This window comes from Thamnophis sirtalis, unplaced genomic scaffold (genome assembly GCF_051295495.1).
Source record: "Thamnophis sirtalis isolate CommonGarterSnake01/CBP01778 unplaced genomic scaffold, rThaSir2_p1.2 scaffold_1, whole genome shotgun sequence".
Lineage (NCBI taxonomy): Eukaryota > Metazoa > Chordata > Lepidosauria > Squamata > Natricidae > Thamnophis > Thamnophis sirtalis.
Genome location: NW_028261381.1, coordinates 115311230 through 115337966, shown reverse-complemented (window position 1 = coordinate 115337966; position 26737 = coordinate 115311230). Strand labels below are relative to the sequence as shown.

Here is a 26737-nt window from a genome sequence, read left to right as displayed (position 1 = left end):
CTTATCGCCCTCTAGCTGGACATGAATTAATTACAGCGGTTCCAGCCTTAGAAAAGCGCCGCCCCGCCCACGAAGAGTTAAGTCTCCCACGTTCTCCGCCAGCCGGCGGAAGCCTGTCTATTTTCATGTTCTGTCCAATCAGAGACGACAAATATTAAGGCAAGAGCCAATCAGACCGAACGAGTTGCTGCGGTTGGTGGCGGTTAATATTTGAACGCAGACGGTGGAGGAAGCGGCTTGGAGAGTCTGGTGAATACGTTCCGGCTGTGGCGAATGAACGTTTGGAGGCTCTGTCCTGGGTTGTGTTGGGCCAAAACAGGTGAAGGAGAGATGCGCGTGTTTGCCTGTGTGTTATAATGGTGGGATTTCCGCGGGGTGGGGTGGGGGGAAGGAAAATTAAAATGATCTCTCGCCGCTCCGTGCAGCATTTGCGCTGCTTTAATTACTAAGTTAGTTTCTTGGGGGAAAATATTAAATTAATTGCAGCAATAGTTCACAAGAACACGTGAAGCCGGAGAAGCGAAAACCATTTAGACTATTATACCAGCGCTCTTCTAATCCTTTGAGTAAAGTTACAACATGCATACATACATACAACTTACATAAAATTGTTTTATTTTTTTTAAATATGGAGTTTACTCCCAAAGAGGAGTCGTTTGTAAAAGCGATGTCAGGATTTCTGGTGTAATTATAGTTATAAACCCCTGAACAGGCTATCTTTCACTCTCCCCGTTTGTTTTTACACATGTTATGATTAACCTCTTTCGGTACTTAACTTTGGATCTGTCTATATTATTGAATAATAGGCCAACACAAATTACCATGGCTTCGGATGGGAATGAATGGGAATTGAGCAAAGAAAATGTGCAGCCTCTGAGGCAGGGACGAATAATGACCACTTTGCAAGGAGTTTTGGCTCAGCAAGAGGTTTCTACTCACACAGTTATTCAGCAGCAAAAGAGGTGAATGTGACAGTCATTTATCTCATTACTATATGCATCCCATTTACAATTCTTTCTTTAAAATAAGACATGGTTTTATTTTACATACAAATAGAATAGCTGGATGTTTAATATGACTCCTGCTGTAAATATGTATTTCACGATTAAACAATTCTGGACATATATACATATATATGCCTAGTAGGTTTTTCTCTGTGTTGAAAGTTTAAATTGGGTGTAATTTCAAAATAATTTTTAAGCATGTACAACTACACTTTTCATTTACCATTGCTGTATTCTTGGTAGGATTTTTCCAGTTTATTGCATATCAAATATACACTCTGTTCCCTAAAAATCTGAATTATATGCATGCTATTTTAATTTGAAAATATATTTTCTAGTTCTTTAGACATTTATTTACTGTATCTAGACAGCAGCTTACCATAAACTAACTCAGCAATATTAGAAAAATCAACAACTAAAACAATCTATAATGTAAAAGTCATACATTTGATTATTATTTCAGGGCATTTGAATCTGAAATTCGCTTTTACTGTGGAGATGATCCATTGGACATCTGGGACAGGTATGCTTAACTTTGTAAGTGAAATATGAAAAAAACATAATTTTCAAATCTAGTTATTTTTTCCCTTGTGTTTATATTTATTTTTAATATCACTAGGTACATCAAATGGACAGAACAGACCTTTCCTCAAGGAGGTAAAGAGGGCAATCTTTCTGCTGTTTTGGAGAGAGCTATTCAAGCTTTGAATGAACAGCAGAGATACTACCAAGATCCCCGTTATCTTAGCCTCTGGCTTAAATTTGTGAGTAATGCTATATTATTTGGTGTCCAGTTCATTGGCAAACTTTATTTAGATATGATACCTTATTGTGCTGTGAACAGCAATATTTTCACACAAAACATTCTTTATGGGAATTGTCCCCATTTATGTGTTCATATAGCCGCAGTACTACACTAATTTGTAATGTGTTGGAAGTATCTGAATAGTTCATCAAATCATGCTTAATCTTCTCCCCTTAACAAAATCACAGCATTACAACAAGACCAGACTAAATCTAAACTGAGCATATGTATACATACCTTACAAGTTTTCCTTTTAATCAAAAGACCACAGACAACTGGATCAGTGCTTTCCTTGACCATTTCTCAGTAGATCACCAACGCAATATTGCTTTTTCCCAAAGTAAGCCTGAAGCCTGACTAGAATTGATTTAGCTATATGAGTTTTATTCAAACGTGTCTGAAATTGGTTAATAATCTGCTGAAAGGGTTTAGCCAGAGAGATGTATTAAAGTGGATTACAATGTTAAACTTTTAAGAATAAAATAGACAAATTTATAAGTCCTGGGTGTAATCAAAATTCCATCCCTATTAGATGGAATAAGCACAAAAGGAAAGGTAATCAACCGCATTCCCTAAGTAACATGATCACATACTTGATTCTCAGTGTCATCATATTAGTTTAGAACTGCATAAAATAGATAACATGGTTAGACAAGTAATTAGAATGAAATAAGAAAAAAAAGATTACTTGGCCTCAATAGTAAGGAGCAGAAATACCTTTGCTAGATAATATTTCAAGGCAACTAAAATGGACCCCATGTCTGTATCTATGACTTAATAATTCATTTGAGAGAACACAAGCGGGATGCAATTGAGAGAACACAAGCGGGATGCAGTAATGCATGGTAATGCATCTATTACCATGAAATCCAAGCCCCAAAATAAAGACAAATCTAGAGCCCACAAAACTCAAATTTTAGAGAAGAAAAAACTTAATTTTTGGCTACTAATTAAGACAGGCTTCTGTTTCACTTCAATAAGAATGTGTGCAAAAGAGAAACATGTTTTAAGTATGAAACAAACCTTTATGTTCAAAAAATCGTGCCAAACCATTTCAGATCAGGCATGTCAGCAGAATCAAAACTCAGAATTTTGGTGTTACTGGGTTTCAGCCAAAACAAAATTGGAGGGTATGTGCGGCCTGAATAGAGCAAAGTGGTGAAATGTCACTCCTCTGTACTCCAATTCCATCCTCTGTGTGTCTTATGTGCCCTCCACTGTTCTTTACCTCAGCCATCAATATCCCAGCAAGGATCAACTCACTGATCTCTGATTTTCCAAGTCCTTCTTTTCTTTTTGCATGTTCCATAGCCAAATAAATCTCTTAGCTTTGTTTCATGCTCCTGCCCATTATCACCTGAAACCACTTCTCAGTGTAAAAATGTTTAGGTCTGCATCTATCACAAAACACCTTTCTGAATAGTTTCTGAAATATTGTAATGTCTGTTTTATCTGTGGATATAAAGACTAGACATAGAGCTATATGGAGTTTCAAGTTACTGAATTCTGAATTCCTCTTTGAAAAATAGTTTATAAATGAGCATTGTTTTTCTTCATTGTGTTTTTTAGGGGAACTGTTGCAGTGAACCTTTGGATCTTTATAGCTATCTACATAGCCAGGCGATAGGCACTTCACTAGCACAACTTTACATTACTTGGGCGGAAGAACTGGAGGCAAGAGAGAATTACAAGAAAGCTGATGTGATATTCCAGGAAGGGATCCTTCATAAAGCAGAGCCTTTGGATAAATTATTGTCCCACCATAGGTAATTGATGAAAATTGAGAGGTGCTTGCTTGACTTTATAGATAATTAATTGAACACAGTTTTTCTTAGCCCATTGTAATAGTTAATTGGTAAAGTATTTGTAATCTGCCTTGCATGTAACCTGCAACTGCATAATCAACCTCTCTTCCTCCCCCCAAAACTTTGGCCCAATTTAATCACACATTAGCCATTGTATGCCCCATGCAGTGAGTTTCAGCTTACAAAGTTTTTTGCATTTTAATAATTTAGTTAACCAAAATGCTACCGGACTTTGAATAGGAATGATAATTGCATGGCTGCACTGGAAGAATTTAGCGGAATTTCTTGTTAGTTGCGAAGTCGTGTCCGACCCATTGCGACCCCATGGACAACCTTCCTCCAGGCCTTCCTGTCCTCTACCATTCTCCGGAGTCCATTTAAACTCAGGCTTACTGCTTCGGTGACTCCATCCAGCCACCTCATTCTCTGTCATCCCCTTTTGCCCTCAATCTTTCCCAGCATTAGGCTCTTCTCCAGTGAGTCCTTCCTTCTCATTACCGTATTTTTTGGAGTATAAGACTCACCTTTTTCCTCAAAAAAGAGGCTGAAAATCTGGGTGCATCTTATACACTGAACACAGCATTTTTTGCCTCCTGACGTCCCGCCCCTTTCACCAAAATAGCCATGCATACCCTTAGGGAGGCTTTCAGAGAGCTCCTGGGGGCTGGGGAGGGCAGAAATGAGCAAAAAACGGGCCGTTTTTGGGAGGTTGGCAAAGTGCAAAAACTCCCCCCTTTTTTGAAACCTCTTTTACTAATTGATGAGAATTACATTAATCAAGTGCTGTGCCAGCAGAAACACCTACCTATCTACTGAATCTCTCCCCCTCTATTTCTCTCTATCCCTCTGCCTACCTACCCACCTACCTACACACTCTTTCTCCCTACCTATCTACTGTATTTATCATCTATTTCTCTCTATCCCTTTTTCTACCTACCTAACTACTCTCTCTCCCCCTATCTACTGTATTTCTATCTATCTATCTCTATTTCTCTCTATCCCTCTACCTACTTACCTACCTACACTCTCTCCCTACCTTCCTACTGTATTTCTCCATCTCTATATTTCTCTCTCTCTATCCCTTTACCTACCTACCCAACTACTCTCTCTCCCTACATACCTACTTTATTTCTCTCTCTTTCTCTCCCTCTCTATCCCTCTATCTACCTACCTACTTTAAAAAAAAAGCCTCTTCAAAACCCTTGTGCGTCTTATACTCCAAAAAATACGATAGATGGCCAAAGTATTTGACTTTCATCTTCAGGATCTGGCCTTCTAAAAAGCAGCTAGGTTTGATCTCTAGGACTGACCAGTTTTAGCGGAGGTACTTTGCTGCAAGAAATCTCCTTGCATAGATTATTTTGGATTCAGACACTGCTTCATTAGGAAGCAAAAAGGCAGGAATGATAGCTGGAATCTTGCTGTTTCTGTTTGTAGGGAATTCCAAGCCCGTGTGTCTCGACAGGTTTTGGAAGAGCTAGGAAATGATTGTGATGTAGAGGAGCAGTTGGACAGTACTGTTTCTGAACCACAGAGAACCACACTGGCAGAACTGAAGGGGAGAGGAAAGAGAATCATAAAAGCCCCAATTAGCCGTGTAGGAAATGCTGTAAGAGGTAAGTTGTTGTTATGCTATTATAATTTGCCAATTATTTATGAAACATTGATAACTTCATTATGCAATGATGTGTTGTAGTCCCAAGCCAAGGACAGAGTTTCCAAAACCCACCTTCTCAGCAAGCATCAGTTCGTCCCACCTTTTCTGTGTTTGATGAAAACAAAGTTGCAGATTCTACACCTGATTTTCCAGTACTTACACCACAGCCTTGGGTTGCTCCTCCACCCACAAAATCAAAGGAGAATGAATTGAAAGCAGGTCCTTGGACCACAGGCAGGGTAAGAAATAGGAAATCTACTTAATGCTGTTGAAATATATATAGTGTGTCAATGTAAAACAACGATGTATTCTTCAGGGGGGGAAACAACCTATTATTAAGGATTCATTGTTATCTTAGCACTGTCTTTGGATAGGTTTCTTCTAAACCTTCCCCCAATAACTATTTAGGCTCCACAAATTTTCAAGGTATTATGAATGTTTTCTGCTTATTTGCATTACTTTATAAATGTGACATAAGTACATTTTTTGCTTTGCTTACATCAACTGTCTATTAATCAGACTATAGATAAAATATCTACAAATCAAACACGGTCCATCAGTTGATGTATTAACATAAAAATGGTTTTCTTTTGTTTCAGCGTCCTCGATCCAATATGGATTCCAGTGTTGTGGCTTCTGCTGCAACCCCCAGCTTTACTCCATATGTTGAAGAGACTGCACAGCAGCAGACCATGTAAGATTTCAGCCTTAGACTATTAAATAACTGAGTAAGGGTAGAAAGTACTCTTATAAATCTTCTCTAGTGGGTTCTGCTATTCTGTCATCTTACTCAAGAAATCTGAGAATAAAGTGATCCATATGGGAACTGTCTTTCTTTGAGAGATTATTTTATTTTGTGTAATCCCAAAGAACAAAAATCGTCTTCTCATTTCTAGGTCAAAGGATAAATTGTTTAGATATGTTAATACTTTTTCTTCCAGCCTCCAAAAATGAAACTAAAAAACCCCCAGTGAATGTAATTTTGCCCTGAAACAGGAATAGAGCAATTTGCAGTAAATATTTACTTACCCTTACTTACTTTATGAGATGTAACTGACTCCTTCAGTAGTGAGTGTTACCATTTGTATGTGTCTTTTTGATGGAACTGCTTGTAAGGAATAATGAGGGACAATTTAAACATTTTGGAGGGTTAGTTTTGTTCCCAGTATTCTACTGTATTCCTTTCTGATTATTTGTACTGTTCAGAATTACTGTTGTATATTTATCTGGATATATTATTTGCTAAATAAAGTAGTCCTCATGTGGGAAAGGATGAGTGTGATTGTGTTAGGATGCTATGTGAATAATATTGTTTGAAGTGTTAATTGCTTGCCAAATCAGTAGTTGTAAATAGCAAAACAAATTTCCTATTTGAAAATTTGGCCTGTCGTTGTACCCATAATATAAAGTCAGTTGGGTGCTCTGAATATTTTTATTGGCAAATATGGGCAATAATATAGAAATCAATAACTGCCTCATTACAAGCTGAGGAATAGGTGTGGGGGAAATGCAGCCCTAAAAAGTTTGAACACCTCTTCTGTAGAAGACATTGGTATAGTTGCAGAAAGTTCCCTCCATACAAACTACAATTAGTGGCGACTTTATGGGGACAAAAAACATCCTTTCAAAGGAAATGCAAAAACAGGCCTTTCTAAAACCAAGGCTTTCCCTGTTCTCTTATGAAGGATCAGCTTATGTGAACTCCACTTTTTTTTTCACATGTGTTTTCTTTACCTTTGGAATAAATTGGAGAGATTTTTTTTAACTCCAAACTTAATGATAACTGGGATTATGATGAACTTAAGTTTGCTCAGATTTGGAGCATAGGTTTTCAAAGTGGAAGCCAGTTTGGAAATTACACCTATGTTCCCTCCACCATCTCTTCCAAAGCTGCTTGCTGTTACTTTTATTTTTCTGGGAAAAAATATCATGTAATTTCTCTTATAAATTTTTGTAACAATTGTTTTTCATTAGAGACTGGGGTTTTCATGTACCTTTTCTTTTATGACAAAAAGAAATTAGGAAATAACCCTAATTCCTTCATTATTTATACTTGGTCCTTCCTCTCTTTGTTCCATGTTTCTTTCAGGACTCCTCACAAAATAGAGTCCAGCATTAACTCTGTATTAAGTGCCCGAAAACCTGGAAAAGAGGAGGATCCACTACATCGTGTGCAAAGCCATCATCAAGATGGTCAGGAAAAGAAAGAACAGCCCATGTATTGTAAAGAGAGAGTCTATGCTGGAGTAGAGGAGTTCTCCTTCGAAGAGATTAGAGTTGAAATCTACAGAAAAAAGAGAAGGGAAGGTATTAGATCCAAAAATTACAAAGAAACTTCCAGAATGTACTATTTTGTGTCTATTGTTTGTACCCCCCCTCCCCCATTTTATGTAAGCCGCCCTGAGTCCCCTCAGGGAAAAGGGCGGCCTATAAATGTTAATAAACATAAACATAAACAATTGCTAAATGTCTGTATTTTAAGAGTTATGAGGGGAATGCACTGATAATTTCCAAAGGTTGCTATATTTAGCATCATATGATTGAAAGAGATTTGAAAAGCACCTTTGGGTTATTCTACAGTTGAAACCATTCCTGTCCTGCCACTGAAATATGGCACGTATTTATTAAAAAGGTACTCTTTCCCCCATCCCACGGTAGAGGTTTTCCTTAAGCTGGAATAAGAATGCTGCAATTTTTATTTTCTAATGTGCCCTTAAATATAAGTGGCAAGACATGCCTTTATGTGCCCAAGTCATTTTTTTCTAAACAAAAATAATGGAAGATTTTAAAATTGTACAAAAACTATTTTCTTTTGTTTTATTCCAGAATATTTGTGCTAGTTTGCAAATCCTTTTTTGTATTGATTTTACACAACAATTTTGTGGCATAGGAGTCATATGTTTATTTTAATTATGCTTTAGAATGGGGTTACATACAGTGCAGCCATTATATATGGCAGCCTGTTTCTAAGTTTCTTTTTTAAAGATCTAGAGAATGCTGTTGGCGTTACGATGCTGAGTAGCTGGAATTATATATTACATAGCAGTTTGAGCATTTTTTTAATGCAATCTCTAGCATTTTGCTACACAGCTTTTTGCTATGAAGATTATATCTTGATTTTCTTTCATATAAAGAACTGGAGGCTTTAGCGCAAAAAAAAGCTGAGTTGCAGAGAAAGATTGAAGAAATGGAAAAAGTAGTGAGAGAGCAGCAAGAAAATAAGCAGAAATCAGGCACTCAGGTAATATTCTAGTTTGGCTTTACCATCTGCTTATTATTTAACTTCTGTGCACTTGCATTATTCTTAATGCATGTTGTCATTTTTTTATTTATTTAACAATCACAGCAACAAGTAGAACAAGAGGCTGCAGCCATATTTTCTGCCACATCAAAGGATTTGAAATTTTCCCCAACTGAACAGCAACATGTTTTAGATACTGAAGCAGTTGTTGAAGGATTTCTTCCAGAGTGTTTTTCTATAAAAAGGTAATAGGAAAATTGCTTTGCTGGAGGGAGGGAGGAAGAAAGAGAGATATTTTTTTTAAAAGCCAATAATTCAAAATTCTATGCTGAAACAAGTGATTACTTGCACACATACATTTAAATAAGTATTAGTAGATCTATTTATTAACCTCGTTTTCTGTTTTACATCCTGTCATCTTAAAGCAATTTTGACTTGGCTGAAAGTAATCAGTGCAAGAATTCAAACTCAAATGGTAAGTTATGTTTATAGATTTTTTTTTAAATACAATCATGAGTCCAACCAAAGGGAAGATGGGAAGTATTTTTATATGAATCTCCTACCTACTGGTAAAGTGAGTTAGGGTTTTTTGTTTTGTTTTTTTGAGAGCATGAAAATAATCAAATTGCAATTTAAACTTCCTTCGTTAGCTTGCTTTGCAGGGAAAGAAATTCTTCAGTTCTAGTGAGGGACATACTGCTTCCATCCCAGCCATTAAACAGGCACTCACCTAGTTTACCAAATTTAATCATGCAGCATCTCAAATTATATTTGTAAGTTTATACAAATATATAATGTTATGGTGTTGATGGGAAAGCATGTAACCATTTTATGGACCTTTTCCCCCTCTTCCTATGTTCCTTTATAAAGAGGCTGAATCTGGAAAACTTGGGTGGATGCTTTGATTGTCTGAAAAGGGATTTGGCCATCTGTGTGTCTCTAATCTGCTTGAAATATTTATCTGAATGTATCTTTGAGGAAAATGGATACAAAAGACCAGAACAAAGTACAAACAGCAGCAGTTGGCAGCTGCTCAAAGTTTCTTTAAAGCCTATGGGCATTGAGAAAATGGCAGAAAAAATCACCTATCACGTAACGATATTGTTAAGGACTTTTAGTGGAAAAGCCAGATAACAGTTTTTGGCATGATACTTTTTTATTTTCTAATAAGAGAAAGAATTCTGAGACTAGGAATGACTACTGTAATTATATCTCACACTGTCTAGGAGAGAGATTTACATACAGACAATTCTCATGCAGCAACCATTTGAAATTAAAACAGTGAAAAGCTTATAACCAATTATTGCATTTATAGCCATCACAGCATCCTATGATTTCATAACTGATTTGCATGCTTTGTGACCTGCGTGAATTTATGCCTATTGCAATGCTCCTGGTCATATGATCACCATTGTGTGTTTTGTGATCACTTGTGGCAAGCAATGTAATTGGAGAATGTGGACAAATGAACATAAAATATGTTGGAATCACGTGATTGCATGTATTGCAACTGCATTGCATCATTTAACAATTGAAGGGGAAGTAAGGTTGTAGTCTGTTGTAATTGTGTGACTTTCTGTTTAGTAATCAAATTTCCAGTCACAATTATGATTGCTAAGTGAGGATTACCTACAGTGCCTTATTTCCGATATGGTTTCTTCATAGCAATTAAACAGGTTAGACCAGTGATGGCTAACCATTTTGTTGTTAGGTGCCAAAAATGCCAGGGTGCGCATGTGAAGGCCAGCACACATAATGCAAAGCACACCCGCACATGTGCACAACCACCACCATTTGCGCTGTACTACTCGCCTCCAAGCTGAGCTTGTTTATTTCCTCCAGGGGAGGCTGTTTTCACCCTCCCCAGGCTCCAGGAAAGCCTCTGGAGCCTGGGGAGGGCGAAAACGGCCCTCCGGAAGCCAGAAACAGATCCTTTCTGAATTTCTGGTTGTCCCCTTGGTCCCGTTTTTCACCCTCCCCAGGCTCTAAAGGCTTTCCTAAAGCCTGGGGAGGGTGAAAACAGCCTCCCCATGCCCTCCGGAAGGCTGAAAATCAGCTGGCCGGTGTGCACATGCGTGCTGGAGCTGACCGCTCACATGCCGGCAGATATGACTCCGTGTGCCACCTGTTAGACTCAGTCAGGGTTAGACTGAGACTGTTATGGTGTTTAGGCCGATAAACCTGAATATGAGTGGGGATTTGAGCCAATTCAGGTATAAACGTCTGGATCCCTGTATTAACTTTTATGCTGGAAGACTGACAATTGTTAACTGTTATAATTGACAAAAGTTGTGTAGAATTTTTTAAAAGTGAGATGTAATTCTCTTTACTATAATAATGCAATCTGCTTGTGAGCCGATACCAGTTTCAGAAAAAAATTATAAAGTCAGTGAATTTAGAGATAGGATATTAAAGTGCTCTTGATAATTATATTAATGTACTCAGCCTCTGGAAAATACTAAGCTGTCCACCATAAAACTCAACTATTTATCTTTCAGAAGCTGAGATTTGTCCAGTTGCGACTTCTATGCCTTTCTCTATTTTTGATGAGTCATCTGCTATAGAAAATAAGACTCCCAGGTAAATCTAAATTTTTAAAATATTAATAAATGGTATATTTCAGCACGTTGCAAGTCTGGTATTTTAAATAACATTCTAGAATTCAGTGAATGCTCAGTGTCATCAAAATAGGCATTTGTTTTATAGCAATAGCAGTAGACTTATATACCGCTTCATAGGCCTTTCAGGCCTCTCTAAGCGGTTTACAGAGAGTCAGCATATTGCCCCCAACAATCTGGGTCCTCATTTTACCCACCTCGGAAGGATGGAAGGCTGAGTCAACCCTGAGCCGGTGAGATTTGAACCGCTGACCTGCTGATCTAGCAGTAGCCTGCAGTGCTGCATTTAACCACTGCGCCACCTTGTTTTATCTTTTAGTTTTTCACTTGGCCTTTCACTGGCAAATGGTAGTCATCCCCTCGCAGCCCGCAAACTTTCAGAAAGTGTCACTGCTAAGGAAAACGTAGCTCCTGCAAATTTGGTAAGTGTTCATAGTTTGTATGATGCATATTATGAATATATTTTGCTCTAAAAATCCATTATATCTTCCTGCCTCTAAAATACTACTTTCATAAAAAATATGCTTGCATGTATTAGCAGACTGCAAGCCAACAAATTTAGGGTTCTACCACCTTGCATCTGTGAATGTACATATTTAAAAATACATAGATAGGTCTAGGGCAGTGGTGGGATTCAAACTGTTTTACTACCAGTTCTGTGGGCGTGGCAGGGGAAGGATACTGTAAAATCTCCATTCCCACCCCACTCCAGGGAAAAGTTACTGTAAAATCTCCATTTCCTCCCGATCAGCTGGGACTCGGGGGGCAGAGAATAGATGGGAGTGGGGACAGTCAGAGGTGATATTTACCAGTTCTCCAAACTACTCAAAATTTCCACTACCGGTTCTCCAGAACTGGTTAAAACCTGCTGAATACCACCTCTGGTCTAGGGACAGGTGTCTGAGCTGGATCTGTAAACCTGTTTCTTAACAACTGATGATTTTCAGTTTAAGTTTCATCTACATATAAAAGCTTCGTTTCAAGCCTGAAAAATAGATGTTTTTGATTAAGGCTGCACTCCACTTAAGGTAATTTACCAGAAATTATATACTGGCAACTTGTCAAATGTAGTGCATGATAGGAGAGTTACTAGGACCTTTCCCCCACCCACCCCTACTATTTTGCATCTTTCAGGGATAAATCACTTTTACAAGAAATATGATTCATTAGTTCAGGTTTCACTCTAAAGGCTGCTTGAGATTAAGCCAAGTGCAAATCATTTTTATATGTTTTCTGCACAATCCCAAGATAAAGTTCTTTATTAGTAGGTGATGCTTTTGTCTATCTACACATATGTACATGCAGATGTTAACAAATGTATAGCATTTTCATTTAATTGACTCTGAATGAGCAAACTGTATATCAATACCTGTCTATATATTGATATTTGTCTGTCTATGAATAGAATATGAAAGCTGTTCAGTTTACACTAGGCATCAGTATATTTCAGAAAATAGTGAGGCACAAAATAAAAGGTAAGCATAATTCTAGATATAGTCTAATAAGCAGGAAAATATATTTGCCAGCTATCATAATAGTTTTAAAGAACCAAAACTCACTTTTCTTTAACAACTTACTTGTTTTTGGTTATTTAGAATTGTTCAAAATAACTAACAAAATCTACTCTATGTGTTTGAGATTCAGCTTTGGAAAAATTATGTGTAAAAGTTTCAGTTGCTGCTGAAATGGTTTAAGAGATAAATCTATATTAATAGAATTCCAAACCAATTATTTTGTGTTGCAAAGCCTATCTGAATCACAAAATCAAACTTCTCAGAGATACTCATGCTGTGATGTCTTCTGCATTTTTCTGTAGGACAAATTTCAAGGAATTGAAACCTTGAGTGAAGATGCAATTGTCACAGGCTTATATCAGAACAAAACTCTTTTCCCTAATCCTGAAGACACATGTGATTTTGTTAGGGCTGCCCATCTAGTATCAACACCTTTCCATGAAATAACAGAACAGAGGAATCATCTGGGTGACAAACTAGAGCAAGAATGTCTGGAGTCTAAGACTACACTTCTGAATCAACAAACAGTTGTTTGTGAAGGACAGTATGAGGAGTCCATCTATGTGAAAAAACTGAGGTAACTCAGTTGGGAGGTCAACACTTTCTGAATGTTTATATAGGATTGAGCATACAGCTGTCTTGGTTGCATATATTGTGGTTATATAATTTACAGAATTTCATGATATTCTCCAGGTTGCTTACCTGTTCTACTATAAAATTAGAAATAAATTCTACTTGCTGATGAGAATATCAATAGAATTATATATCATCGCTGTATCTAAGAATTTCTGTTATATAAAATTCTGTGTAGACTTGAGGCCTATACCTTGCCCCCTTCATAAGTAGAATTTCAGGACAAAATTCTATTTGAATGCTGCTGCTACTAATAATAATTCATGGATTGTGTTAAAATAATGCATTAAACACTTTTCTCCCATGCTTTTTAATATCTGTATGTGAAACTGCTGGGAAATGTTATCTGCAGCTCTGGAGTAAAGTGGCTTCAGTACATTAATGATATTAATGTGCTCTTTGGAGTTTTTGGCAGCTTGAATAAATTTGCAGAGTGTAAATTTGATACAGTTGTTTTCCAATTATGCATAGTCCAATTTTGGAGGCAAGTGTGGAAGATACCAGATCTTCGGCATCATCAAGTTCCCCAATACAAATCTCTACTGTTAAATTGGAACAAATTCCGGAGAAATTGGAATTGATTGATACTACTGATGAAATCACCAATGATGTTGAAAACGCCTCTGGTGAGTTTGCAACTGACAATTCACTTTCTTATTCCAGGCTCAAAACATATGCCTAATAAATATATATTTGTAACTATGTTCTACAACCATTTAGCAAAAGTAGTTGATTAACATTTCTTCAAGGGAGGATATTATGATACTGGCCTTGGAAGAAGTGGTACAGCCTTTATGTAATTATTATAGAAGAAAATTACTATGCTGTGTGGAATTGTTATCTGACAAATTATGGTTTTGGGTTTTTTTTTTAGATGACTCTTCTGAGGGTTTGCAGAATGCTGAACAACGCAAACAGTTGTTGCAACCTCTTCCAGATTTCTTGACCGAGGCATTTGGCTTTGAACAGGAGGATCAAATTATGCCTTGGATAGAATTGGAAAAAGAAGTTAATTTAGGTGAGACTTATTATAGTCTTGTTATGGTATAATCTGTTTTAATAAGAAAGTCTAGAGGGAGAGTGGAAAAGCCATGGGCAGCATGTAACCCCATATTTGCAGTCCCCTTACAATGTATGGAATTGTTTAATCTTTTGTTAATTTGGGGGAATTAAAGAAAGGGTGACTTGAACCTTGCTAAGATGCTCTCTGCTTAAGTCTGGTTCCGCTAGGTCAATTTTATTTTTTCATGCTGGGTTTCTAAAAAAAAAAAGGCTTTTCTGCTCTAGTGATGTCATAAACAGTACATAAAGGCAAAAGACTGCTTCCAAGATGCAAAATATATCATTCCTGCATTGTGATACATAAAATGTTGGAAACTTCATTAAGCCAGCATATATATTTTTTCTTCTACTTCACTTTGTTTGAATTCATTATGAATTCTATGTGAATTGAAAAAATATTGTAAGCATTCAGTTATTATTGTGATGCTTAACTAGGTTACTAAATTTACCCTAGGTGGAGAGTATCTAGCCCTTTAAATAACAGATTAGCTTTATATGCCCAGAGAACCAATATAAAAAAGGTTTGATTAGGATTTCAGGCAAGATTCAAGAACTTGAAAAGTTCTTATTCTTTTCAATTTCAGATAAGTAGTTGGACCTTGGATTAACGTGTACAACCCAGGTCTAGTCTGCTACTTAAGGATAAAATTGTATTAGGTTTTTTGTACTTTATCTCAGTTTTAACTTATCACGTTACCATGCAGATGCTGATCTTTAACAAACCTGATGAAGTGTATTTTGTGAACCCTGAATGGTTTATTTGAATCTAATTGATGATGCCTTACATTTCAGTTGCTTCTTTTTTTCTCTTGAGTTAATCCTTAGAGGAGGGGTACCCCAAATTTGACAAACTTGCCAAGTTTGAAGACCTCTGCTTTAGAGTGATACAGGGAATCACAAAAGTTGGCCAAGGAATTCAGCTGTTTGTCTTGTCACATTTAAAGCATTTATCCTATTAAACTACTGTAGAAAATATCAGTGCTATCAAAAGGTTACATTTACAGCTGGCAACTGTACAAATAAGGGTCATGTGTGATTGAAAATCATTTAGGAGATGTGCTTCTAATCTTGGGAAAACAGAGTGCTTTCCTACTATTATTTAAAGCAGTGCGTCTCAACCTTCCTAATGCTGTGACCCTTTAATACAGTTCCTCAGGTTGTGAGCCCCAACCATAAAATTATTTTATGTTTTCCATATTTTTTCAAAAATATGTGTTTTCCGATGGTCTTAGGCGACCCCTGTGAAAGGGTCGTTCGACCCCCAAAAGGGTCCCGACCCACAGGTTGAGAACCACTGATTTAAAGGATTCTAGCTTTTTTCAAATTGTCTCGTAAGCCTGAAGAAAAAAATGCTACTGTAAGAAGCTGCTTCTTTAATGCAGCTTTCAAAGCAGGGACAACTTTGTGCTCATGCAGATGTCTGAAAAAAGTCTGTTGCTTTAATTAATAGCAGGCTTGTGAGGTTTGAAGTACTTCTTTCAAAGCATTTCTGAAACATTGCACAGTACAAATAAATATGCAAGTAGTGCTATTGATTATTATGCAATCCTCCACATGCGATTCATTGTACTATCCTCCCAATAATTCCAGATTAATCAACTACCATATCAACTCTAGAAATGTGTAGTGATGTAGGGTTTTTTAGAATTAAATGTTCATATGCCTAAATATTATTTCTAAATGTGTAAAGATCGGAAGAACATGAAATGTTCTAGCAATTATTTGTTTTTGCAAACAATTCTTTTTCAACAGGAAATGCTATTTATCATGTTACTCATGAGTATTTGATAAGTGAACAAGACAAGATATTCTCTGCTGTATCAGCTAATGTAACAGATAAGGATTCAGCATTTTTAATAAAGGTATAATTATTTTATTTTGATCATCCTTTAACTCTTTCATACTCCCATATGTTCATTAACACTTATGAAGCCCTTCAACCTACTGCTTTAATTTGCAATGCTGTTCTCTTGCTTCTGTTCTAAAATGACAAATTACCCAAACCCCTAAGATTGTTTTCTAATTAAAAACAAAAATGTACTCTATTTGAACAACAGTTAAAAATACAAAGATGGTCACCATAAAAAAGTAGAAAGGCAGCAAACAAACACATTTTTTTATAACTGCCTTAAGCTGAACAGTAATGCTATTATTATTTTTTAAAGTAATCATTCATTGAAAAGTAAGTTGAAATAAAATTGTATTTTAATTCTGAAGCATAAGAAAAACAGAATAAAACTTCCATTTGTTCTATCTGCCTGAAATGTATCCCGGATGTTATCTAGGGAGCATTTTCCTCTGTTCAGAAAGACATAGTTGCAAAGAATGTTTTGCTAGCAGAATGATACTGTTAGATATAACCAATTCTTTTTAATTCAATCTGTATGTAGTCTCCCTGCATTATGTGAGCCACTCTAATATAATTTTGACTGCTCATCCCACCCCTATTGGGTGGAATTAGGCAGTGTTTTCAGATTTTCTAAAAGCAGTGAATCCAATGCTCATAATAGAATACTTTTCCATGGTGAAACTGCAATATATGCATGGGATTGCTGTGATGAGATCCGCCATATTGGCTCAGATTTATCTGCCACATAAGCATGCCATTTATTTACTTGTTTAACTAATTTATACAACCGGCTATCTCACAAGCAAGTAACTGGGCTGTGTACATGGGCTATAATTTGTACATTATCAGATAACAAAATGATCACTTAAATTTGGATAAGCATATCTGCTGAAGTTTGAATATTAGGAAGTCATAGTTGTAAATATTCTTTATGCAGGTGCATTCTGAGCCTGTGCCATGGGACTTCTACATATTATTGGTACTTCAAGAGCGCTTAGGTGCTGAATTTGACCAGAATTTTAGTCTCTGCACTTGTTTCTTATACCACAATGGCTGTGTGACTCTCCATGAGATAGTACGCTCTCTCACTGTTCAGGTCAGTATGTGCATTGTTGAATGAGTAGGAGTTGAACAAATTATGCACACTTATCTTCATATGTAAGTAAAATAGCTATATAAAGAATTGGAACTGAAGTAGATGATAAAAAGAAGGTATATGACTAAGAAAAGAAGCTTGAAAAGTAGGCATGATATCAAGATTTAATTACCTGAGTTGGGATCAGAATGATAGAAAATTTGCTTATGCCTAGTTTTTATCCTCCCATCTTACAGGATATGATCCAGCATGATAAAGTTATCCCCCGGGAAGTGATACTGCTAATAGTTTACAACCTCTTAGAAGTGGTAGAAAAATTGCATAAAGCAGAAATAATCCACGGGAATCTGAATCCGGAAACATTGTTCTTGGGAGACAGGTTGGCTACCTTTGTTTATTGACCTCAAACATTGTGCTTCTGGACTGGCACTATTCAAAATAATATTCCAAGTAGATGCAAGTTTGATTTTGAGTAAAATATGTCACTGAGGAAAAAAAATAAGAGCACTACAATAATTAATCCAAAATTGATGTTGGAATAAAGACTGTATGGACAGTTGGGTCAGTAAATTCAAGTTTGATTGTATTCTGTCCTAACTTGTAACTAGGATTTGTAAGGTTACCAATCCATTTGGAGCCATCAGTGACTTCAGTGTTATAGGTCACAAACATGTAGGCGTAATCATTAATATTCTAGTTTATTGAGAACTGAGTGTCATGTAACAATTGTAAAGTGGGGAAAAACTTGTATTAGGAAAAGAACTTTTATACATTGTGGTAAACCATGATTTGCTTGATTATTGTTTACAGAAAAAACACAATTGAAAAGTTTTCATAAATTGCTAAGTCATAAGCTATGATTTATAAATCACAATACAATAAACAGGAATAAATCATAATGTGATTTTGTTTAATGTATTATAGTTTATTCCATGATTAGTACAATATGAATCCAGCCGCTTTGTGATTTTGTAATGCTGTTCTTATGGGTTGCATTGTTACACCAAAAGAGGTAATACATATTGAGAACTGGATTAATGTAACTAAAAGGAAGTCTGCCATTGTAGAAATATATATTATATGCTATTCAGTTTTCAGGCCATTATTTACATATATGATTTCTCCATTTAAATTTGACAAATGGAGTTCTGTTTTTAAGGGTGAGAATATATATATATATAGCTGGGAAGTATCTGGTCCAGCATGTCCTGTAACAGATATCCTCCCATATCCTCCTTTCTAGACTTCTTCATATGTATTCAACTTTTTTTCTGATAATGATCCCAATTTGTGCTAAAGCCTTCAAACATAATTTGCGGGCCTCTGTAGTTTAAGATATTAAAATGAAACAATAAACTGTGGAGATGCACTATAATGAATAATTACTTTCAAATGTATCATTAACTTTGGTGCTTATATACTGTATTATAGCTTGCTACAAAAGGATCTATTTGCAATTTTATTTTAAATATTAAAAATAAATATAATTAATAGCATTCCAAAGGTGGTCAGTCACATGCATGTTGCCTTTATATTTTTATGCTACAAATATAGTGATCCTATGACCATTTTAAAGGAACTGCCATCTGTTCTATATATTATCTGTTTCTGGTAATAGAACAAGCAATATGAAAACTTAGGGCTGAGTGAAGAACTAGCAGAACTATATTTACTGGAAAGAAAGATCCTGAATTTAAGATACTTCCCCTCTTCCCTAACTAACATAATCCTACACAAAGATTACATGGAATAAGTTATAAATACTGTTGTGTCAAGTATTGTTCTAACTCCTATAACAATTAATCCAAAGACCACAACAAATGTATAAATGAGTTTCATTGCCCAGAGATCTCATTCTAGAAAAAGGAAGTTCAGGGCAAAAAATCAGTATTGACTGAGTACAGTTAACTGCCTGTTGTAAAATAAAGCATTGGGGTGAAAATTTTATTTCTTATATGTATATATGCACATACAAAACATTTTCTATTTAAACTACTCTTTCGTGCACCTACATAAATGTGGTGGACATCTAAGGGTGGTAAAGATAAATTATTCTGCAATGCCCTATGGAATTATTCCAGGCCAGTATGGTAGCCTTAGATTCTTCTTTGCCTTTCATTTGTAGAAGATTAAATCTTCAGTCGAAAAAAAATGCTTAACCTATAAATATTCTTTGCAAACTAAAGATCTGGTTTTCATGACTTTGATCACATAGCTGGCTTTCATGAATAGAGAGGGTCTCCATTTCAGACACTCATCCTTCATCTTTTAGAAGCAACAAGAAGAGAGACAAGACTCATGTGATGGCTCTTTTTTTACTCAAAACAGCCAGTATGGTTTCACATGCATGCATGTTCACCCATCCTTCCAACCACTTGCTTTTATTATCCTCACATCAAGTACACTGTTAAGAATGAGGCAACTTCTTAATGCAAACACTAGAGGGAAGCAATAAGACGGGCATGTGCAAATACTGTAACCATTCAATTAAACTGCAAATGTGCTCTCTTTCAGTATGTACAATTCATTTGCCATGGAGAACAATAACAAAATTCTGAAGATAGTAGATTTCTCTCACAGCCTAGATTTACAACGACAGCCAACTGAGAATTCACTAAAAAGCTTCCCAATAACTCAGACCCAGATTGGACAGCAAATCTTTAATGAAAACACCTCAGTACATCAGGTAAAAAAAAACACATTTTTCTTGGTAACTCTTATTTTAAAAATATTTAATTTGGGGGGGATAATTTACTAGAAAACCCCTGAAAAAATACATTTGAAGTTGATGTAATGTTTCTGGAGTAAGCTGCTTCCAAAGAGATTATTTTTTTCATTATATGACTCGATTGATTAAAGATTATGAAATTACAAGTCATTATTATTAACACGGAAATCCTTCAATCATTCCAGGTGGACATGCTTGGCATTGGAAACATTGCCCATTTGATTTTGTTTGGGGAATACCTGCAAGTTCATTGGGAAGAAGACAGATGGAAAACTAATAGAGATCTATCTCAGTAAGTGTTTAGCATTTCAAAGACTGTACCTTTTGTTTCCATTCTAGATTCACCATGACAGAAATGATACCATTAATTGAGAGGAATGACATATTTAAATCAGAATAACATGTTAATTAGTTAAGTAATTGTGACAACCACATGTGGTCCTGGGACTTAAGTATATGTGACCCAAAGGTGTTTTTTCAGGAGGCATTGTTTTTTCTTTTGAAGATGTTTCACTTCTCATCCAAGAAGGTTCTTCAGTTCTGACTGGATGGTCGGGAATGGAAGGATTTATATTTCTTGCAGACAGCTGATCATTATGACTGCAATATTAATCCTTCTTTTCTGCAAGCTATATAATATATAATAATTTTATTTATAATTGAGAGAAAATATTAAAAAAAAAAAAAAACAACTTTTGAAAAATGTTCACAGAATGACCAGTAATGTATGGGCTATTTTGTAAATGATATCTGTGAGAACTGTAATTTGAAGCAGCTGCTTTTCCCATTTACAAATGTCCTGCTGAGGCTCTTAACCTTGAGGACGATGAGTGTGAATATGTATCTTTCCAGGAGACTTGATCTCTGGAGAGAAAACAACATAACAATTGGATGAGGATGGAGTGCAAGAAAAACAGCGTAGATGGTTTAGAAAAGTGAATTACAGATTTGGTTTTGTGGTTTATGGTGGACAAATAGGAGAGCTGATGGTAATGGAAATCATTGGATTTAATTGTAAAGCTGGCCAGACTGTTTTTGAGGGATTTACTGTTATCTAACACAGGGGTCCCCAACCCCCGAGCTGGGGCCCTCTACCAGGCTTTGAGCTGTTTGGAACTGGGTCATGGAACTGGTGTGTGAGTATGTGCGTGTATCCCGACTGGCATGTGCAGCAGGCAAGCGCATGCTCACATGCTCCGTTTGTGCAAGCAGCAGGCATGCATGCCTCCGCTCGTGCAAATGGAGCTGCATGTGTGCATACTTGCTCACATGGAACTATCCTCTTTCTACCCACCCCCCTCCCACTTGTCTGCAAAGCCGGAGAGGTTGGGGAACTCTGATCTAACACATTTCATTGAATAATATAAGTATATTAACATCAGTTCTCCAGAGGTTAGAAAAGATATTGATTGATTGATTTGACTGATTGTTTAATTTAATCATTACATTTGGTCTGAATTCTACTTTTCTTTTTATCACATGTTGGGATTCAGAATAGTCTCATGAAATCTGGAGTATCTGTATTATATAGCCCTTTCTTGGTTGATTTAAGCCACTGTGAGATTTACCAAGAGCTATCCCTTTCTGATCTACAATGTATTAAATTGTCCGTTTATATACTTATTTGTCTTTATTTTAGAGTACTTATTTTTATCAACTATGCAATTAAGGGAGTGTATAAATTATTTCCTATAGGTTTCTTTCTTAGAGCTATAAGTCATCATAACTCATGTTTGAAAAATTAAATTACCCAGTTTTGTAGATAGATTTATCTGTTGCATTCTAAAAAAAAAGGTTGCCTTTTTATAGCATTTCTTTTTATGAGTGAGCTTTAAATAGATAAATGTGCATCAACAGCTTCATTGAACTGGCTAATGAAACGCATATGATGAGTTTTCAAGCAGATATAAGCAGAATATTTCTGGTGATCAGACTGTTCAGAATCTCAATTGAAATATTTGCATGTGTGCAGGAACACCTTATTCCAGTCCTTAAATTGTTACTTATATTGCACAGATGGAATATTTTCAGCTAGATAAATTTAACTAAAGTGTTTCCAGTGATGCTCTCTTTTCTGTCTAGGCGAATTAATTCACTAAAATTCAAATAATAAATTTATTTGCATTACGTTACATTGCATGTGGGTTTACAATTTGAATTATCATGCTTTTTGTTTCAACATGAATTATTCCAGTCCTTCAGATGAAGATGGTTTTTTGACCTGATGGGAGAAAAATTCAAATCCCAACTCTATTTAATAAATTGAGAAATAGTTTTGCTGTTTTATAGTTTGTCCTTCTGAATGTCACATAGCCTCTTGAGGTCAGCAGTCTATTTGATAGTTTAAATCAAGAATTTTGGGAAGCAAAGGACAGCTTGGTGAGAAAGAAATAGATTTTTCTATCCTTCCTCTAATCCACTTGATTTCTATATTCTGTATATTATTATGGAGTAAGGCAGGGGTGTCAAACTTGTGGTGTCACATGATGTATCACAACTTTTCCCCCTTTCACTAAACTGGGCGTGGATGTGGCGCATCCGGGCTGCGGGTTTGACAGCCCTGGAGTAAAGGAATTCAATTCCTTATTAGGACCCTGTTTGCAGAATATAACTTCAAAAACTAATAAAAAATCTGACTTGTATTTCCATGCTAACCAAATAGAAGAGACCTGCTCTTTCCTTCAGCAGGCACAGAAATGCAACATGGCATTTTTGTGGCAATGTTTAATGTGTGTACAATTGTGATATTGCATTATTACTCACACACACCCTTTCCAAAACTAGTCAGTAGAAACAAAATATAGCATATTTACAATCTTCATTTTACATAGGGGGGAATGGTTTATTTTAGGAAGGTGCACTTATCAGTGTTCATTCTTGAAGCTGTTTATCTGCATCAAAACCTGCCCTTTGAATAAACACATGCAGTGAAATACTATAAAACTGAAATAAACGGCAAAAGTAGATTTTTTAAAAGTCTAGTTTTAGATAATTAGACCATTTGTTATGAAATATCTACAGAGCTTTTACTGTGTTTCTGAATTGAGATATGTTTGCGTAATATTTGAAATTTTGTATTTCTCTTTGAAATGAACAAACGTTTTGGAACTCATGAAATCCTACAGGTGCATAACAATTAATATAATTGTTATGCACCTGTAGGTATAAATATAATATAACTCTTAATTTTATGCTCTGGATCCAATCCATGCTTAGAAATAAATTACTTCTTGTGCCAGCTTTTAATTTTTCTTAATGAGTAGAAGGCATAACATCCATAAATATAATGGTTTGTGCTTTCGGAGATCCTTTATATTTCATCTTATTTAGCAACCAGATAGGTCTCATAATGTGGTTTATGAAATTAATAAAGCATTTACATCTAGGTGGGAACTTTAGGGCTGCATTCGAGGATAACTGAGAAAGTACAAATTTATACAAGAATCTGAAAGTGGCAGTATGCAGAATATTCTCATAAAAGTGCTTTTTTCTTCTTGTTTAGGTCCACCGATGGTGATTTGTGGAATACATTCTTTGACAAAATTCTGAATGCAAATGGGAAATCAACTGTGCTGCTTCTGCAAGATCTCAGAGAGGAACTGAGCTTTGAACTATCCTTTGATAGTTCTTTCCCCAAACACCTTTGTGATTTCATACAAAGCTGGAAGCCTTTCCTCATATTGGAGACCTGATTCTGACATAGAGAAAATGCCTCTCTTAATATTTCCCTACTTTTCTACTTCCCTCTGTATCACCTAAGGCAAATGAAAGCTGATGCTTGATCTTGGTCCTGCTAGATGTGTAAACAATAGGAACATTTTTCACAATTATTTACTCATAGGTTGTCAAATGAAGTTTAGCTGATGCCTTAAGAATCTATACAGTTGCTATCCATTGGCAATGTTCTATGCCTGCTTCTCTATAAATGTCCAGAATTGACTGCTTTGTAGTATATTAACTTTTTCATCCTTAAACTGTTGTAAATCCTTTGTTTGTCTCCTTTCTGTGTAACCACTGTTCAGTAAAACTGTTTTCTTGCCACCATGAAAATTTCAAGAATTATTGGATGAATGAAAAATGTTGACACTATTTCTAGTTTTTGCAGTTATTTGGATTGCTAGGTTCCTTAAACAAAACTTGGTATCTCAACATGTTTGGAAACAGTACCAAAAAAAGTCCTGCAAGAGGCAAAATGCCAGCTCTTTGATGCGATGTTAGTTACATAATTGTCATTTTCCTACTTTTAGTGGAAGGGGGAGGGCGAAATTATTCATTTGCGTCTCTATTAGTACTGCTCCCACTTCTGCCGCCTATGGCTGCTATTTGGATCACGAAGAAAATTCTACTTTGGGCAGTAGCATTTACGTCAGTAGCAGCATTAGATCATTGATTGCCGTGGATGTTTTTCTCAAATATTAAAACATTCACTTGGCAGTCTAAATTGTGTATAATTTGTACAGGTCATTCTGTACGTATAAAATGAAAGGATATATTTCTACATTTGACAATAGATGGAAGCTGCAATCTGCTAGTAGAGAACATGCCAATCTTATGTAGTAATGCTGCCAACACTTACTCTGCAGAAGCTTAATATCTGTAGTGATTGCTCTAGAAGATTGTTTGGATCTCATCCCTGGATATTTTTCACTGAAATGTAGTTAACAATGAACTAAATTGATGGCAGAGGCCCAGTTTTCTCTTTCATAGTAATTAATGACCATGTAGTAATGGCTGGTCCCAGTACATATTATAATAATACTTCCCAGTGGTGCAGATTATTTTTTGCTATAAGAATACTTAGGAAGTTGGTCAAGAGTGAATAACTTGACAATCTTTTAAAAAATATCTTTGCACTTTCTGGTTCTTGTTTTTTAAAGTATGTTTTGGTTTTAGTATAGAGCTCACCAACCCCGGTAGAGTGGCCACATAGACATGTGGATGTAGAAGAATGTTCAGTTTTGTACACTTGGTCTTTCGAAATATTTGACAAAGACATGTCCTTTTATGGATTGCTAATTGGTTAAAGGAAAAATATTTACTGGCTGTTTTCTTACTAGAGGGAAGTAGGAAATGGAGTCCTTGAAATTCTGTATAGAATGTATAAACTGATACTTAGCTAGTTGTTAGTTACCTTGAACTTAGGATAAGCAGTAAGCAGGTTAGATTTGGCAATGACACCAATCTATGCAAAGTGATTAAAAACAGGATGCTGTGGAAACTTTAGAAAGAGTTCTGGGTTAATGGCCAACCAAATGACAAATATAGTTCCATTTAATTAAGTGTAATATGTATTTTGGGCAAAAAAAAATCCATAGGTTTTCATATACAGTAACTGATATGGGGCGTAAGCTATCTGTAACTAAAGAGGTCTTTATTTATGTATATATTGTGTCTGAAACAACGTGTGCACTTGGTCACTACATTTGAAAAAAGTAAAGAAAATGTATAAAAGTGGGTTACCAATATAACGGGAGCACAAAAATCTGCCTTTCTGTGATTTTATATACCTCAATGATCCCTCTCAGCTGACTTTTTAAAGCTAGAGTCCCAAAGTTCACTACCACAAGATATTGTGTTGACCACTAAATTCAATTACTTTAGAGAAGATAATTTCAAGGCGGACTGGTTTGCAGGGGCTATTAGTTTTGAGAACGAAATATGATCTCCAGGTCATGGACAACATGCTTCAATTCCAGATAGTCCTTGACTTATGGCTACAATTGACCCCAAAATTTCAATTGCTAAGTGAGACATTTATTATGTGAGTTTTGCCCCATTTTACAACCATTCCTGCCACAGTTGTTAAGTGAATCATTGCAATTAAGTTAGTAACACAGTTGTAAAGTGAATCCAGCTTCCCCACTGACTTTTTTTTTGTCAGAAGATCGCAAAATGTGATCACATGATCCCAGGACTCTGCAAACAAATATGAATCAGTTACCGAATATCCAAATTTTGAGCAATGGTTGTGTGGAAAGTGGTCATACGTCACATTTTTTCAGTGCCATTGTAACTTCAAATGTTATTAAATAAAAGTGTACGTTAAGGACCATTGGTACCAGTCACAGAGGAATAGTGGTTAGAAAGGGAAGACGGCTTCATTTTCTCACAAGAACCTTCAGCATCTGGCCACTGTAACCAAGTCCTAATTCAGGGGTGTCAAACTGGCAGGCTGGATGCATCACACTCAGGCCACACCCACCCCAGCTCCAGGAGTGAAAAAAATAAAGTGATGTGGCAAGTTTGACACCTGTGTCCTAGATTAAGATATGCCTTGGCTTGATTTAGCAGGACGTGTACCTGAATGTATAACCATAAACACATGATCCCACTTGGCATTCTGGATGGATTACAAAGTGATTTAAAGCATTAACAGACAGGAATGCATTGATAGCATAGGAAAATACATTAAAACATAAAAACAAATCTCCAGCAGTCAACCTCTTAAATTCAAAACTTACTCTACAAATATCTGGGAAGAAGTCCTGATACTATTTCAACGGAGGCTCTGAATGCCTCCAAGTTATTCTATTTGTGGAGTCCCACAACAGAGAAGTTCTAACCACCTGTCTAATTTCATTTGCATGGGTAAGTATATATCCTACATTCAAATTTTATAAAAGATTCTTTACCAGCTCAAAGTTTGCCCTAGAGGTTCTTTTTTTCCCCCTCATGCAGTGACAAATTATGAATGTATGTTTCTTTTCAAAGCACATGTTTACGGA

At 36.0% G+C, this 26737-nt stretch overlaps 1 protein-coding gene across 4 annotated transcripts; it reads left to right on the top strand.

The window, feature by feature from the left end:
* The first annotated feature begins 219 nt into the window (after positions 1–219).
* Positions 220–24062, top strand: BUB1B (BUB1 mitotic checkpoint serine/threonine kinase B). Of its 4 annotated transcripts, XM_014061109.2 has the most exons (23): positions 220–319; positions 807–962; positions 1468–1527; positions 1624–1768; positions 3379–3575; positions 5052–5230; positions 5311–5510; positions 5871–5965; positions 7361–7578; positions 8406–8512; positions 8618–8757; positions 8938–8987; positions 11011–11092; positions 11450–11552; positions 12947–13221; positions 13749–13903; positions 14152–14295; positions 16092–16201; positions 17126–17284; positions 17521–17663; positions 19799–19970; positions 20198–20304; positions 23515–24062. In XM_014061109.2, exons 2-23 carry the CDS (start codon positions 823–825, stop codon positions 23702–23704), a joined length of 3171 nt encoding a protein of 1056 aa, XP_013916584.2. In that variant the 5' UTR covers positions 220–319; positions 807–822; the 3' UTR covers positions 23705–24062. The 4 variants fall into 4 exon arrangements, with proteins under 4 accessions (XP_013916584.2, XP_087578993.1, XP_087579004.1 ...); XM_087722867.1 differs by lacking the exon at positions 1468–1527; XM_087722878.1 differs by lacking the exon at positions 17126–17284.
* The last annotated feature ends 2675 nt before the right edge of the window (positions 24063–26737 follow it).